Genomic DNA, 16076 nt, shown 5'->3' with positions numbered 1-16076 from the left:
CTTCAGGCAGGTAAAGGACAAAGAAGCTGTCAACTCATCTCCATCTAGTAACAATGGTAAAAACACATGGTGTAAGGGTAACTAACCTTAAAATAAAACGCTGATGAATCACAATGAATATATTTTCAAAAGTTGATTATGTATATTAACATACAGACTTCATTTACACCTACTCATCATGAGAGATCAAATTGACTAGCTGAACAGAAGAGAAAATTTTCATTTAATCTACCTGCATTACATTACAAATACAATGGAATGAAATAATCTTGGATGGCCATCTTCATTTTCTGATAAATGGAATAACAGAAACACATGCATACATAATGCAAAGGACAAAACTGGTAGTTCTAAATGCACTTTTCTTGAACACAAATAAGTAAATGGTAACAAAAGTATTACATCTTTCCTAATTCAGTTTATACAAATCTGAAATATATGTAAATCTATACAAATGTAGAAAAGCAGTAAATAATACCAAAAAATATATATATAAAAACATTTATAAAATCCCCAATAACATATTTGTATTTTCAGGATCGTTAGCTTTTAATTTCCTTAAACTAAAACATCTAAAATATAAAATAAAAGGCTTTTCAGCAAATGCTATATCTTTGAAGATTCTTTCAAGCAAGTACTTGAACACTCAAACACACTTTGAATTACAGAATAAGTCTTAGAGCTAAAATACACAAATATGTGAATACCATAAACATTAAGCTCAACTGTTATTTTTGAGATTGTCCATCATCGTCATTTGTTAAACAACACCGAATCATATCATTAGTCAATTTCAGAGATCGCAGGGCCCTGAATGTTTCATATGTGACTACAAGGCGATTCTTACTCCATGATTCACAGTCCCTTTCTTACTTGGTTTCTGCACAGGTGATATTTGATGCTACGAGTAAATATTATTTGGCCCAGACTTCATCAAGTGTCCAGTGACGGAGACTAGCTCGTCTGTGGGACCCACCAGAGTAGGTGCTTCTGTCTCCTGCCTTCACCTGATGATGGAGACAGATCCAGTTTCTGAAATGTACTGTGTTTCTAACAAATAACCGAGATGATGGACAATGTCCAAAATAATATTTTAACTTATTACAATATACCATCATTCAGACTAACCATAAACACTGTATAATCAGATTAAATAATTTGTATTTTCTTCACCTAATTTGACAAGAACATGCATCAATAATATCCATCAGATCAGATCAGATAAGTAATGCAACATTTTTATCACTGAACAGGAAAAAGAATTTGTAAGATTTGAGGTTTTCACAGCAGTGAGTATGAAGATTTCTGTCTTCTGGGTTGTTGCGCTGTGTAGTCTGGTAGATGTTTACCAACGTTTACCAGCGTAACAACCCAGAAGACAGAAATCTTCAAAAAGAATTTGGCTGAATATATCAACAAATCACACACATGATTTGCTTTTCCTTACCTTGCATCTCTTCTTATACCTCTGAGCAAAGAAAATCAGAATTTGGCAAGTAAAATTAATTATTCTAAGGCTATCAAAATACTACGTATTTCTGATCAAATAAAAGTGACAGACTATATACAGCACAAGCACGCATGCGCACACACAACATATTACAAACTAACTGTTACAGTTATACAACATAAAATAAACCTGAGACAAAGCATATCACAAGAGTAATGCCTATAACTTTTCCAGTATTACAAGTCACGTACCATGCCTTACGTCTTACTTAATTTTAATAATTAAATTATACTATATATGAAGGTGTACACATATAGGTGTATAGAAATACAGCGACAAACATGAGCTACCACCAAAATTGTGGGTTAATTCCTAATAAACAATAGTTCTTTAACTATTTAGCTTATGCTGTTTCATGTATCATCATCAGTATCTTCAAGTTATGTGACGGAAAAGATACGTATCAAAAACCTGCAAAAATGACTGACTGGAAGATGGTTTGAATGCCTTGTCTGCCAACACGATATAAAATTTGTTTCGTGCATACGCGGAAAACAGAATGCTGGCTTTGGATCATTTTTGCACTTATTATAATAAGAATTCTCATGAGCTTGATGCAATAATTTTATTAGAATATTCTTGTATGAAGACGAGATATTCTTAAACTGTCTCGTGACACAACTGTAATACGAAAACATGAACACGGTCATTTTGCAGCAAGATTGAGCACGACCGCACTAGTCAACATAAACCAATGACTTCCTGAACGACATGTCCCACAATAATTAATGTGGTCAGGGTGAGCTATTATTTGGCCTCTAAATTCATCAGACATAATCCTGCCCAATTTCTTTGTTTGAGGGTTTGTGAATACAATGCACACTCAATTACCTCAGAACATTGAAACCTGAAGACAAAGATTCCAGCAGCTTTCACGTAAATCACAGCAAAGATGTAAAACCACACGTGAAGACTGGTCTCCAATATCAAATAGCCTATTTTAAAGGTACAATTTGGCTGCATGCGACAGAGACAAGCGACCGAGGCAGGCGACAGAGATAGGAGACGGACACATCGCAGCTTGTCGCCACACACTTTTGAGGTGACGACCGAGACATGCGACAAAGTGTTTGTTTTCTTTGTTTTGTTGAGACATACGTGCACATATTCTGTGAAAAATGAGTACAAAAATGCTTCTAAAAAGGTTACTCGAAGAAGAAGAAGTGTTGCTGTGTTATTTGTTGCGAAAGAAACAAAGAAAACCTATGAGTTCAATATTCAAAACCAGATGTGAAGAAGGATCTTTCTGTCGGTGGTCAGTGGTCGGTTTTCTGCTACTAATTCTACCAATTGCTCATCTTGGTCACCAGAAAATTTAATTTCTGCCATTATTTTACTCAACAACACACGTGCTGCCTGAGCCCGTCGCGATACACTACTGGTCCGAGAGCGGTCTCCTGTCCTTTGTCTCTGTCGCCTGTCTTTGTCTCGCGCTCATAATTGTACTTCATACAATTGTACAGAGAGCAGACAGGAAGCGACCAGTCTCAGCCTCGTAACTCTGTCGCCTGCCTCGGTCGCTTGTCTTTGTTGCGTGTAGCCAAATTGTACCTTAAGGCTAACAAATTGAGAGCAAATTACCAAGTATCAATACTGAAAAATATATCCAATAAATGCTATGAGCACAGACAGTAAAACTCGATGTTACATTCATCCAACTTCCCAGTCATGTAAAGTGAATTATAACAATATAATAAATACTGTATTACATACACCTGAGACTTCATAACCAAAAATTTGTGTGTGGTTCAAAGCGAGGGGAGGATCAGGAACTATGAAGCTAAGCAATCTTAATAAATAACCTACATTTCTGCATACACAAAGTAACAATTGCTCCTTCTGTTCCATACAGCAAATACTTCAAAAGCTCGGCTTGGATAAGTGTCAACATTAAAAACTAGATCATTTTTGGTGTTCATTCGCAGATCTTACAACTTTACTCTATTGAGAGCGCAGACCAATGAGGAATGCTTTGAGATTCAAGAGTAGAGAACAGAACACTAAAAATATTGCTACGGATATATGATTGTTTAAAAACGTTACGTTGCCAAACATTGATATGAAATATAAACATCACAGTGAACACATTAGATGTGGCAGCGTTGGCAACCTTCATTTGATTCTTAGAATGCCACAAATAAGATTATTCTAGAATTAAAATAAAAGTTAAAATAAGGGCTCTTGGCGGCTTATACGGTTATGCCATCTCGTAAACGTAATTAGTCTTTGTTCCTAGCTGAAAAGCATTTCTGAAAAGGAAGGAGTCCACATATAAGAACAGGATACAAAAACATAAGACACTCGAAGAAGAACAAAAAGTCCTTTTCACCTATATCTGTGTTTATCAACCAGGGGTCCACGAGTTTAATAACTCTATTATTTTTATGCCATATTGCTGAAAATTTAATTTTTTTTCCATCACACTTTTTACTTCCACACTGGAGTTATTTTTATTTAGTGTTCTGTCTGACGACAGGTCCATATGAACAGGATCCTTCCATCCTTTTCTCGGACTGGGACCTGTTCATATACATTCTTGGCAGATGATCCAGAAGTGGTTTGCCATTGCCTTCTTCTGTGTGTGAATGGAGTAATTGTTGGGATGCCACGGAGGAAAACTCCGTGTTGCCTACACCACGGCCTTGCCCAACACAAGTTATAAATTCAGGCACCGCCGGGAATCGAACCCGAGACCTCAGGATTACAAGGCCAGCATTCTAACCGCTAGACCATCGTAGCGGTACACTGGAGTATAGAAGACAAAATGTCATTCTACATCCTTTTTAATGAAGACGTATTAGATAATTTTGGGTAGGGCGTTTGCGGCACCACAAATGTTGAGCAACACCGATCTAATACTTTCATGCTTCAGTCACCTATGACAATACATTACAGCGCAGCACCTTAGTACACAACCCTGAGAGCGGGGCATCTACAGAGTCAGGACAGTGGTCAGAAAGGATGGGCTAGCAGGTGGACTGGTGTGTGTAGCTTTTCCTCTTAAGCAGTGCAGGTCAAGTTATGTTTAGAACAAAATATGATTTAATACATTTAATTTTGTTACAGCTATGAGGCTTGGATCAAAAATCCAAGAAGGCGCTTAAAAATAACAGCCTTGTGAAAAAGTTAACCTAAAATGCTTCTTTATATTTACAACAGACAATTGACAGCAAATACTTTTTTCAAAACATAAGCTTTTCCTTGTGTTACTCCATTTTTTATGCCTCCCCAAATGAATCTGATAGGATTTAAATTGCGCTGGCATGGAGGAAGGTGCAGTGCATCACATTCATTCTTTTTAATTATATTCCTGATTACTAGCAATGACACTGATTTATCCACTTCTGGCTGAGATGATAATTATGATGATGCATACACTGTTGTTTCCGATACAAAATAAATTCAATTGTTTTTGTTACGAATAAGTGTGAATTTTTAGTTTTGTGCTGTGTTATAAAAATATCCCGGGCTGGACGCTCGAGTCCGGGATAAAAAAAATACATCAGGAATTTACGTGACCATACCACCCGACACCGGTTTACCCGATCACGGGATAGAGAGGAATGGAGGAGATGCTGGGGCCCGCGCGCGAGCCGATGAACGGGTCGTTTAAGTGCTACAAAAATATGGGAATTTTAGTCACAGTAAAACAATCACATTTTGGCAGTGAATGTAGTTGCGACTAATACGAATAAAATCTTCCGATGACATCAGACTCTCATGGTGGGGACAGATATGGTCCGTGAAATGTTGGTTTCTTCTTTTGACCAGTTGAAGCGACTGATCGCCCGATACAATTTTATTGAGTTTTATAGCCACAAATAATTTTACCTGTTGTTTTGTATGGGTGCGAAACATGGTATCTCACTCTGAGGAAGGAACACAGATTGCAGGTGTTTGAGAATCGGGTGTTGAGGAGGATATTTGGGCCTAAGAGAGAAGACGATGGGGCGTGGAGAAAACTGCATAATGATGAGCTTAAAAATCTGTACTGCTCCCCCAGCATTGTGAGGGTGATTAAGTCGAGAAGAGTGATATGGGCGGGACATGTAGCGCGCATGGATGGGACAAGAGGTGTGTACCGGGTACTGGTTGGGAAGCCTGAGGTTAAGAGGCCTCTGGGGAGACCTAGACGTAGATGGGAGGATAATCTCAGGCGGGATCTATGGGAGATAGGAGTTGAAGGAGACTGGATTTTGTTGGCCCAGGACAGGGTCCGGTGGAGGGCTTTGGTTAGTTCGGTGATGAACCTTCGGGTTCCCTAAGCCATCTGGTTGGTTGGGTCTACTATTTGGGAAGCCTGAGGGGAAGAGACCGCTGGGGAGACCTAGACGTAGATGGGAGGATAATCTCAGGCGGGATCTACGGGAGATAGGAGTTGAAGGCGACTGGATTTTGTTGATCCAAGGGTCCGGTGGAGGGCTCTGGTTAATTCGGTGATGAACCTTCGGGTTCGGTAAGCCATATAGTTAGTTAGTTAGTTAGTTATGTCGCTGCAAAAGCTTCAAATCATATACAGACTAATAAGAAATTCCCTCTCTTCCTCATAGGCAAACTGTGAAATCAGCAGCACCACACATTTCCCCTCATCTGCTAAGGAGGTACAGTAGGCAGGTAGGACAAAGGCTAGGATTAGCACAGACCAGCACAGACTCGCATCTCAAGGTAGAAGTACAGCAGGTACCCTTCCAGCTAGTGCACGAGCACCGGAGGATTCAGCACCATGCCGATGTGCTATAAAATTTTTTCATCAAAGGATTATCCTGTATAATAATTTCAATATCTACCACGTCATGAAACTATCCCACACTTTCACGAGCGTCTAAAGGAAAAACCATCAGCAATGATGTATGATTATCCTTCGATCCACACATCATCTGCCGTTTTACATGAGGTGTATGACACAAATCTTATATTATCTTCTAGTTCCTACATCTTCCATACATCTTACCTCCTCAACTAAATCACGATAGTACTATAATAATTAAATCCCTGCGAGTTCATCTGCCTGAGGTTCAAATACCTTCAATCTGAGCTCCGTTTCCCATTCTAATCTGACTAAAGGTTAAGTTGAGTTTTCAGAATTCATACCTGAAACACAGAAGAGTCACACATCCTCCACTGGTTTGATCTTCACAGGATTTGGTTGCATGATGGAGTTGAAAGGGTCATCTTCTTTGGCTGCGCAAATAAGCGACAGTTATATTAATTAAATTTCAGACAGCCATCTATCACTCTGATAAATTCTTATATCATAGCTACTGGAAAGTTTATTAAATGCTCACGAATGAAGGGGAGAGAGAATCATCTGTAAAGTGCAACTGAGGTAAACAAAGTGTTTAAGTATGGAAATTCCACCCACAAACTCAAAGCAAATGTGAAGGTGCAGAAAATAATCATTGATATAATAAATCAATCTTGGTGATGAGCATGAGAGTATTAATCTTTTATGGATTAATGTTCAATTTGTATACCTCAATTACTTTTGATTCCGTTGGAAGATTTTATGTTCTCACAGTTTAATTGTGGTCTTCTGGACCAGTGTGTCATCGAAACTTGCACGTTTTTTTTACAAAAGTTTATGAGAGACATGCTGCCTCCATCTTCAGGGTTGAAGTAAGTAGGGCTAAGGTGTTGACTGTGTTGTGTGTGGGAAAGCAGAAGGATCTGATGAGCGACGAGGCAATCAGAGCTATGGAAAGGTTAGGTTAGATTATGTGGGGGGGGGGGGGGGGGTGTCCAGAAACAGGGCAAAAACAGAGGATGAGAGGAAGCATGCATCATAACCTTCAAGAAATTATCCCTCCATTCCAGAGAAGCATTCCTCTCCTTCACACTGTTACGATGGACACTGATCTCTGTTTCTTTTCTGGATGATTCTGTCCACGCATCTGGATTTCTTGACCATGTTTATGTAAAGCTCAGTAATGGTCAAGTTCACTATAGAAGATCTATTCGCACCGATGGTACGGACCCTGTGTGCCGAAGCGGGAAGCGCAAAATACCTATTCATTGAATAGTGGGCATAACTTAACATTCAAAAAAAAAAAAGGTTGGCGTCACTGGCCTTCCTGAACGCTGTATGATCCTACAGATATCAATACCCAGGAAAGGGAGGTGGACTGGATGCATGTTCATCCACAGTCCATCACGTTTTGGTGGAGGATCCAGAACACGAATGTGTTGTAGACGTATCAGAACCAGCAGAGGGGTTTGTAAGTTACACCACCGAGTTCTCCAGGTCAAAGTCCTTTATCGAGAAGTTGGCAGACACCAGTGACAGCAGCATGCTGTCACAGACCAGAAAAACTTAACGGGTACCCTGTAAATGATCAACATCCTAGCCATTCTCAGTTAAACAATGAATATTAATTCCTCTGAAACAATTTAAGCAATAAATATACCCACAAAACAAGATGGAAGAACAGCCCAGAAGACCACAATTTGAATTCCACCACTACATTAAAATCTTCGTTCATTTTTGCAAAGTGGTCAGTCTGGTCGCTACATAAATGGTGCATCGACTCAAGACCAGAATATGTGTGACAGAAACAAATATCCGTGTGCAGAAAGAACCAAGGAGGTGCCACATGTGTTGCTTATCTTTCAAAGAACAGTCACTATGACTTACAGTATGCAATGATGTGACCCTGCGTGTAGTTCACACGACAAGTGTTGTACAGAGGGCACCGGCTCCAGAAGCAGCAAATGACAATTGTTACAGTGAGCACAAGGCAGGTACAGATCACAGTCAGCCCCAATGCCATCACCTGCCTGTGACAAGAACGTACGGTAACATTGAAAAATAACGGTATGTTAAGAACTACTTTTCTTGGTCGTCATTCTTAAGTTTGTACTAATGCATTACAACACCAAATGCAATTATTCCACTATTATTATTATTATTATTATTAACCCTACATTTCTCATGGTTACAGAAGAGAAGAAAGGATAGTTATTAAAAATAAAGGATTAGTCATGTTTTATAGTTAAAATAATGAAGACATGAAAGCTGTCTGTCGGCTTAATTAACGACATGAAACTGCATTGGTGATAAAAGTACAATGAAGTTACTTACCTGTGGTCAATTTCATATAAGGGCTTGTGTGATTGGCAGCATGGTGAAAGATTTCCTGAAACCCACCCCAGGTGGCATGACGGTTGAGTTTCCAGGCAATGTTTACTTTCTGTGCGGAAATAAACATGGTCAACAATTCTGTAATTTATTTATGTATGGAATTAGTTACATGTAAATCCAAATGTTCACACTTTATCCTTCCAAGTCCTCTATCAATCATTCTGGTCCATTGTCAGACTTCATTATATTTAAAAACAAACATAACCTCATTGGTCCCACGTCTGAGCAGAATAAGCTGAAAGTGGGGGGGGGGGGGGGGGTAATCCAGAGCAAACCCAGCCTGACATTGGAAAATGAAATTCCAGATAAATGAAGAAGAGAGTATGATCTAACTCAGTCAACTCACTGGGCTAGGGTCCATGAGAATCTGAAAGCTGCTCATATAGTCAATAAATTCCCTCATGCCTTGTATCGCGACCTGAAGATTTACTGTCATGATCAGAACAGACCATAATCAATTCCTATCCTAAGCCATCATATTTTGATAAGATCCACTTTAATATCATCCCCCATCCAACAGATTCTCTTGTATTGAAGATAAAAATGGTTATCCATTAATAAAATAATCTGTGGCCAGCAGCCGCGCCACTTGGTTAAACTGTGCCGACATTTTGAGGGCCATATCTGTCCTCATTTTCAAGGCTAGCCCAAGAAGTAATGACATCTGCCACAAAAGTTTCACATCCAGTTTGCGTTCCACATATGACTGCCAGAATGCATTTCACTTACAAATATTTTACAAAAACTAGGGCAGAACGCTCCTTTCGGAGCTCCTCGGAGGGGCTGGTCAAGTTTTTAAAAAGCAACCAACCCCTTCGGGGGGGGGGGGGGGGGTTGCATTTTAAAATCTTGTGTAAGAAACTAAACTAAACCCCCCGAATGTAGGATTAAAACACTTGACCAACCCCTCCTTCTGGGGGGTTGGTTGCGTTTTAAAATCTTGAGTAAGGCACTAAACTCGGCATTGTTGTGGAACACAACAATGCCGAGTTTGTTTATAGTTGACATTGTTGATGACGTAATTTATTGACGACGACGAAATCACAAATTTTTATAATAGATATATCAACATGTAGACATTATTTGCACGAAACAGGCGCTATCTTCAGCACCATAACAACATTCTTAACTCTTTCATTCACTTCACATTATATTTGAATACCACTGAAAATAAGCAGAAACAAAATAATGCTTTGAAGGCAGGCTAGCTTTTCACTAAGAAAGCAGTCTGGTTAATAAGAAGGAAACCATCCTAAGTCTCGGTTCGAGCAATGGCTATTCTAATGTGTTTTTTATGCTTTTATTCAAGTTCTCAGGCAAACGACATGCCAAAGTCTTTCTACGTTACCATACGTAATCATTATATATTCTTATTTGACACTGCACAACCTCTGCACTTGATACAGCAACACTGAATAACTTAATGATTCAGATGAACTATATCTGATGACTTTGCACACTGTTACAAACCTTTTAGATGTTCTTCACATTCTAGTGTAGGCAAAGAACACTTTATGGGCCTGACCATATCTGTTTGTCAGCCTAGCAACTAGGCAAACATCAGGGGCTCCCCAAAGGAGAAAATGATCTGTGGGGTTTTGCTCCAGTGCTCCAGGCCTTTGGCTCATTGCTCCCTGGGGCCCAGCACCTTGTACATGCAATTTCAGGGGTTCTTCCCCATGGACTTAGACTCCTGTACCTAGCTTACCAAATGATACACAGAATGAAAATGGCCTGTAGATGTTGATCAGAATAAAGAATTATCAGGATTCATGTCAATGTTATCTTCTAGGTAGTTAACACCATGTGAACTTCTGAAAACCCACATGGAGTTACTACCCAAAAGATCAATAATGCCTTCTTCACCACCGTGAGAACCCCAAATTTAATCAGAAATTATATTTCATCATAGTTCAGTCATGTAAAAAGTTTCTATGCCTCAGTTTTTCTCATTCCAGTAGACCACCCAACTGTTTAGATTATTTTGGCTTAAGTAAATTATACTGTGGGGTAATTACAGGGCCAGATCACTTAAGTATTACATTATACGATGCAGAATGTTGGTTATTTATTCCTCAGAAATGGAACTATAACAGATGCCTCACAACCACAGAAAATCCATCAAATTTCCCCCAAATTCGCTTTAGGTAGTGTTCTTATTAATACAGTAAAAGTATGAATTTGTAATTCTATTACCAACTTACCACATCTCTGAATAAAAGATGCAAAATAAAATGAACACAATATGATATATAAATTTATATCCATTCTTGACAAACTAATAGCCATATCAAAAGCACAAAACCCTTAGCAGCTACCTAAAACAAATACCACTCAACTCCATGCATTACCAACGTAACACTACGCAAATCAAAATGTTGTGACCGGCAGGGGTTGTCGGGGGAAATGCGACATTTTATCGCAGCGGTATTGTACTTACTTGACCTAAGTACACAGAATTCCTGAAAGATGGCGTAAGTCGCCAAGCCCACCCCGCACCCCGAAGGCACTGAACTAAACTAATCGCGACACAGCTGCAACTCAATCGTTTGTTTTGACCGGCTCTCTCTGCCAGCAGGGGGCGTACTCTTTGGTTGGGTTACGTTGGATTATCTGATATGAAATTCTAGGAAAGGTTAGGCAATAATGTTGAAGTCTGGGGAGTTCAATAAGGTTGGGTTTGGTTGAGCGGCGTTAGGATGGGTCAGTTTAGTTTGGGTACAATTAATTTGGTTTTATCAGGTTAAATTTTGTAAAGTTAGTAAAAGTAAGCAAGCCAGGTTTGATTTTGTTATACTGCGTCCCAGCGTTTTTGGCCGCGGAACTTTGTGAATTGGAACCTCAGAGCGAGTCACTTACCAGACGTTTGCTGGAAGGGACGGCAGCAGGCCGCGTACAGCACACTCCAAATAAAATATCACCACGTTATGTAACACAGGAAAGTCGATTTCTATACAATACACATCACTAGGAAATTATAACTGCAGAGAGTATTAGATAATTTTATCTTGTTCGCAATTCTTCCTCTCCTCATAGACCATCCCTTTCTGACATATCACGCGATTCATCACTCCATTATTTCAATTATATTACGTTCAATAGCGTCTTCGATTATGCCTTCTTGCTCATAATAAATTTGTTCTAGTATTTCCAAATGCCGACATACATTATCCCATCCCTCTTGCCCAATGTCGTAGAATCTCTGGCGACACAGATGCTCGACGTCCTTGATTTTAAATGTCGCCAATTGAATAAAAATTTCCTTGGATATTATCCATCGTGTAGTAAAATATAAAACGTAAAAAACGACGTTTCGGAGATGGGACTCTATATTCCGTCTTCAGGTTCCTACACAGTTGGGCCCACTAGATAGAGCTAATCCCTATCTCCGGACAAAGTAAAAAAGTGAAAGTCCCGGAATAAAAAGGCATTACCACACCATCCATCCGTGGGACGTAAAAGAATAGTATGTATAAATCAAAATTCATTAAACACGATAAAGCCAAAAAAATACTTACAAAATGTGGGAATAAATACACATGAACATTAATTCGAAACTCGATGCCCACCTTGGATTTCTTGAGAGATTACAGGTATCCAAGTAGGAGATAAATCCAAACTAGGCTGGCTGATAGGATTGTAGGAACCTGAAGACGGAGATAGAGTCCCATCTCCGAAACGTCGTTTTACGTTTTATATTTACTAGACGATGGATAATATCCAAGGAAATTTTTATTCAATTGACTCTTCACCATCGTCAAGAAGTTTTAGATTTGATATTTAAATGTCGTGTTCTTGTTTTTGAACTGCCCAAGTAATTTAAATGAGGTTTAAATCGGGACGGTACGGCGGAAGTCTCAGCACAGGACGTTCTTTGTCTGCTTAAATCTGATCAATTACATAATATTTGTTCTTTGACTTATTTAATTTGATTAAATCGCACAGTTCAGCTTTCAACACGTCACAAAGTGGGATGTTCATTTCCAATAGCCAGGCTTTCATTTCGTCCTTTGATTAAGACGTCGGTGGTTTGTCTGTCCGAGTGTTTTGATACGAGGCGTTATCAATGACCAGAGAGGAGATTGCAACGAACAGGTGGCATTTTGTCAACACAGCACAGTCACAAGACAACAATTATCAGGCTTCTACGCTGCTTTATTGACAGAGACTGTACTGGCCGACGGAAACTCCTTCCTTCCTTCAATGAGTGGTCCGCATACTGGGCACTCCCTACAAGGTCAGCGGCCATAATCGGTGGATCCAGTTCTACTTTAAGTTCGATTTGGTTGGATCGGGCTGATTGAGTTGTGCTGTTTGAGTTATTTATGGAAAGTAATTTTTGTTGTCAGACATATGAATTTAAATAACTGAGCAAATTGATTCTGAGATTATTTGAGCTATTTGAGTTAGCTGAGCTGGTCGAGTTTCTTAAAATGTTAAAAGGTTCCGTTATGTTTCCTCAGCGAAGGTGAGTTTTAGTTTCTTCAGGTTACATTAGGACAGAAAATTGTATTAAATGATGAAATATGGCGGAATAAGATGAGGTTAAGTAATGCTAGAGTAGCTTAGGTTTGCTTAGATTACTACAGGTTGGTTTAGGTAATGTTTAGTTCCTTTCTGTTAGGTTTGACTTTGTTAAGTTTTATTTTACGTTCGGTCTGGTTAGGTTAGGTTAGGTTGGGTTAGGTTAGGTTAGGTTAGGTTAGTTTAGGTTAGGTTAGGTTAAGTTAGGTTAGGTTAGGTTAAGTTAGTTTAGGTTAAGTTAGTTTAGGTTAGGTTAGGTTAGGTTAGGTTAGGTTAGGTTGGGTTGGGTTAGGTTAGGTTGGGTTAGGTTAGGTTAGTTTAGTTTAGGTTAGGTTAAGTTAGGTTAGTTTAGGTTAGGTTAGGTTAGGTTAAGTTAGGTTAGGTTGGGTTAGGTTAGGTTAGGTTAGTTTAGGTTAGGTTACGTTAGGTTAGGTTAAGTTAGTTTAGGTTAGGTTAGATTAGGTTAGGTTAGTTTAGGTTATGTTTAGTTAGTTTAGGTTAGGTTAAGTTAGTTTAGGTTAGGTTAGATTAGGTTAGGTTAAGTTAGTTTAGGGTAGGTTAGGTTAGGTTAGGTTAGGGTAGGTTAGGTTAGGTTAGGTTGAGCTTGATTGATTGACTTTCAGTTACTTTTGTTTGTTTAAGTTAGTTATTTCGAGTCGAGTGAGTTAGGTTTCAGAGAGTTAGTTAAGTTAAAAGACAACTGAGTTACTTGAGTTCACTCAGTTTTCTTTGTTGCCTGAATTAACTGAGTTTAAGAATTTACTTGATTTAACTAAGTTAACATCGAAAAAGTGTTTGAGTTTTATGAGCTAATGAATTTAATATAGGTAATTAAGTTTGATGAAATTAATTAATTTAGTTGATTCAAGTTAACTGAATTTATGCATTTAAGTTACTTATGCTCTGCGTTGTTTGAAATGATTGTTATCTTGGTTAACCGAGTTATGAGTTAATCCATTTAGGTTATGTTCTTACTTGAGTCAATCGAACTGTGTTAATTGATTTGATTAAGTTCATTGTGTTACACGAGTAGATGTCACTGTGATTCAGGGTAATGATAGGACCTTTCAGTCTTGTTTATTATCGTCAGAGTGAGGGACCCTCGCTGCAAATTCCTGCTCCTTTGATCTGAAGTTTAGTGTCAACTGTTAACAGAGGGCCACGAAGTCCTGGTCTGGAGACAGACTGCATTATGCAGAAGAATTTTAGCAATTGTTTGCTTTATCAGATTTACCGTCAAGGCACAATAAGAACCAAGGAGATAAACTAGTCTTTTAATTGCATTCTAAAACGGTTTATAGACTGTTTTTGTGTTAATGTCATTTGGCAGTATTGAAAAGAGTATATTAAAGAATCGACTACAAAGTTTGACAACGTTCATCTTGTAACGTTATATGGTTATAGGAGCATTAAGTTGTTTCTTCAATAAAAACATTTTATTTTTACACAACACGATGTAATAATTATGTAAGATACTTTTAAATAGCTTCATGCCAGACACGTACTAGAGAAATACCGTGATGTTAGTTCTGTAGACGTATTTCATAACACAAAAGAAAATTAATAATATTATGAGAAATTACAACAAAAATTAAGGCAATATTTTTTCACAGTGCGAGGTATTTTTTAAGAATTTTATACTCTATGTATATATAATAAATTTTAGGAAAGTGGGAAAAGAATTTCGTATCTCGACGAATCACCTATCGTGACTTTATAAGATTCCTCTTGAGATCAATTTCATCTACAGTGTCTTCAGATGATCCAGTCAGTAACCCACATACAAATGTTCACGACCTTTAACTTACGAAAATGTACCCATAAGTTTTCTGGATGTCCGCATATAACAGCCTGAGATCCGATGAACGAATTTTAATAAAATCTGATATTTAATTATTGTGATTAACTCTGTTTACACATTCAAATTTTTGTTAAAATCTTAAAAAAAAAACTGACACTACATATGAAGACCTCGCGTCAATGTCGAATGACCTTATTTCTAGTCCTAAGATCGATTTAAAAACACGCACGTTCGACTTTTTCCTGAATCGATTACTACGCAACATTTATGATAATGCTCTATCTCATTCGTAACTTTCAAGTCAATGCAAAACCAGAATGTTAGCAACGACAACGTAGAAAACTCATATGCCTTCAGAAATCGATTGTAATCGTTTGGATTGTGACGTCACGTGGTTGCAATTGTATCGAAATCGTCTTTTGGGGCAATATGGCGGCAAAACATTTCTCAAAAGCTTTATAAAGCATCTACAAACCCTCTCTCATGGCTTTACAAGCTACAGATGACATTTTCACCGCCATGATATCCTTTAATCTAATCTCACCTAATACGAAAATGAAATAATAATAGTAAAATAAAAACGAACCCTTAATCCTGAATGCATGTACATGCTTGTAAGTGTGGGTCAGATTTCAAATAAAAATATTTGTTAATATCATTTTATCTAATTTATAAGGTCTTGATATTAAAATATAGCAGAAATTGAAAGTTGCTTTGTATTCCACGTTTTAAATCAGCAATCAGAATTCAAAACGCAGAGGAGCAAAGGACATACGTGATAATGCGACGTCAGGGCAATCGCCCTGATGATGGAGGCAGCAGGCACCTCTGAAACGCCATTGAAACTTGTACAATACTTCACGGCGCAATATATCAGAAGACAGCCATCTTGTTATCGAAGTTGTTCCGGCTTGTGACATGCACGTTTGATGTTATCAGCTTTAAAATGCAACCGAAATGTCAGATGGAACGAATCAGGGTTTCAGAGGACGAAACCAGCGCGTGACATGGAACGCAACGATGCAAGCAGCGAGATATGTAACTTTTCCGTTCAGCGTGATGTAACGAGGTTCGGGTTTTACGTATTTCCTAAATGACGCTGT

General features: G+C 38.4%; 1 protein-coding gene across 1 annotated transcript; it reads right to left on the bottom strand.

Annotated features, from left to right (window-relative positions):
• Window positions 1–104: 104 nt before the first annotated feature.
• LOC110831903 (uncharacterized) lies at window positions 105–11031 on the bottom strand. Its single transcript, XM_022068393.2, has 5 exons — window positions 10853–11031; window positions 8589–8697; window positions 8142–8284; window positions 6602–6691; window positions 105–3759 (listed from the first exon to the last, which is right to left on the bottom strand). The coding sequence occupies exons 1-4, from the start codon at window positions 10935–10937 to the stop codon at window positions 6618–6620; spliced, it is 411 nt and encodes a 136-aa protein (XP_021924085.1). The 5' UTR covers window positions 10938–11031; the 3' UTR covers window positions 105–3759; window positions 6602–6617.
• Between the last annotated feature and the right edge of the window lie 5045 nt (window positions 11032–16076).

Source organism: Zootermopsis nevadensis, unplaced genomic scaffold (assembly GCF_977971745.1).
Source record: "Zootermopsis nevadensis isolate Lab colony 2312 unplaced genomic scaffold, Znev_1.0 Znev_ptg000023l, whole genome shotgun sequence".
Taxonomy (NCBI): Eukaryota; Metazoa; Arthropoda; class Insecta; order Blattodea; family Termopsidae; genus Zootermopsis; species Zootermopsis nevadensis.
Note: the sequence above shows the minus strand (reverse complement) of the source record. Positions and strands in the feature narration are given on the sequence as shown.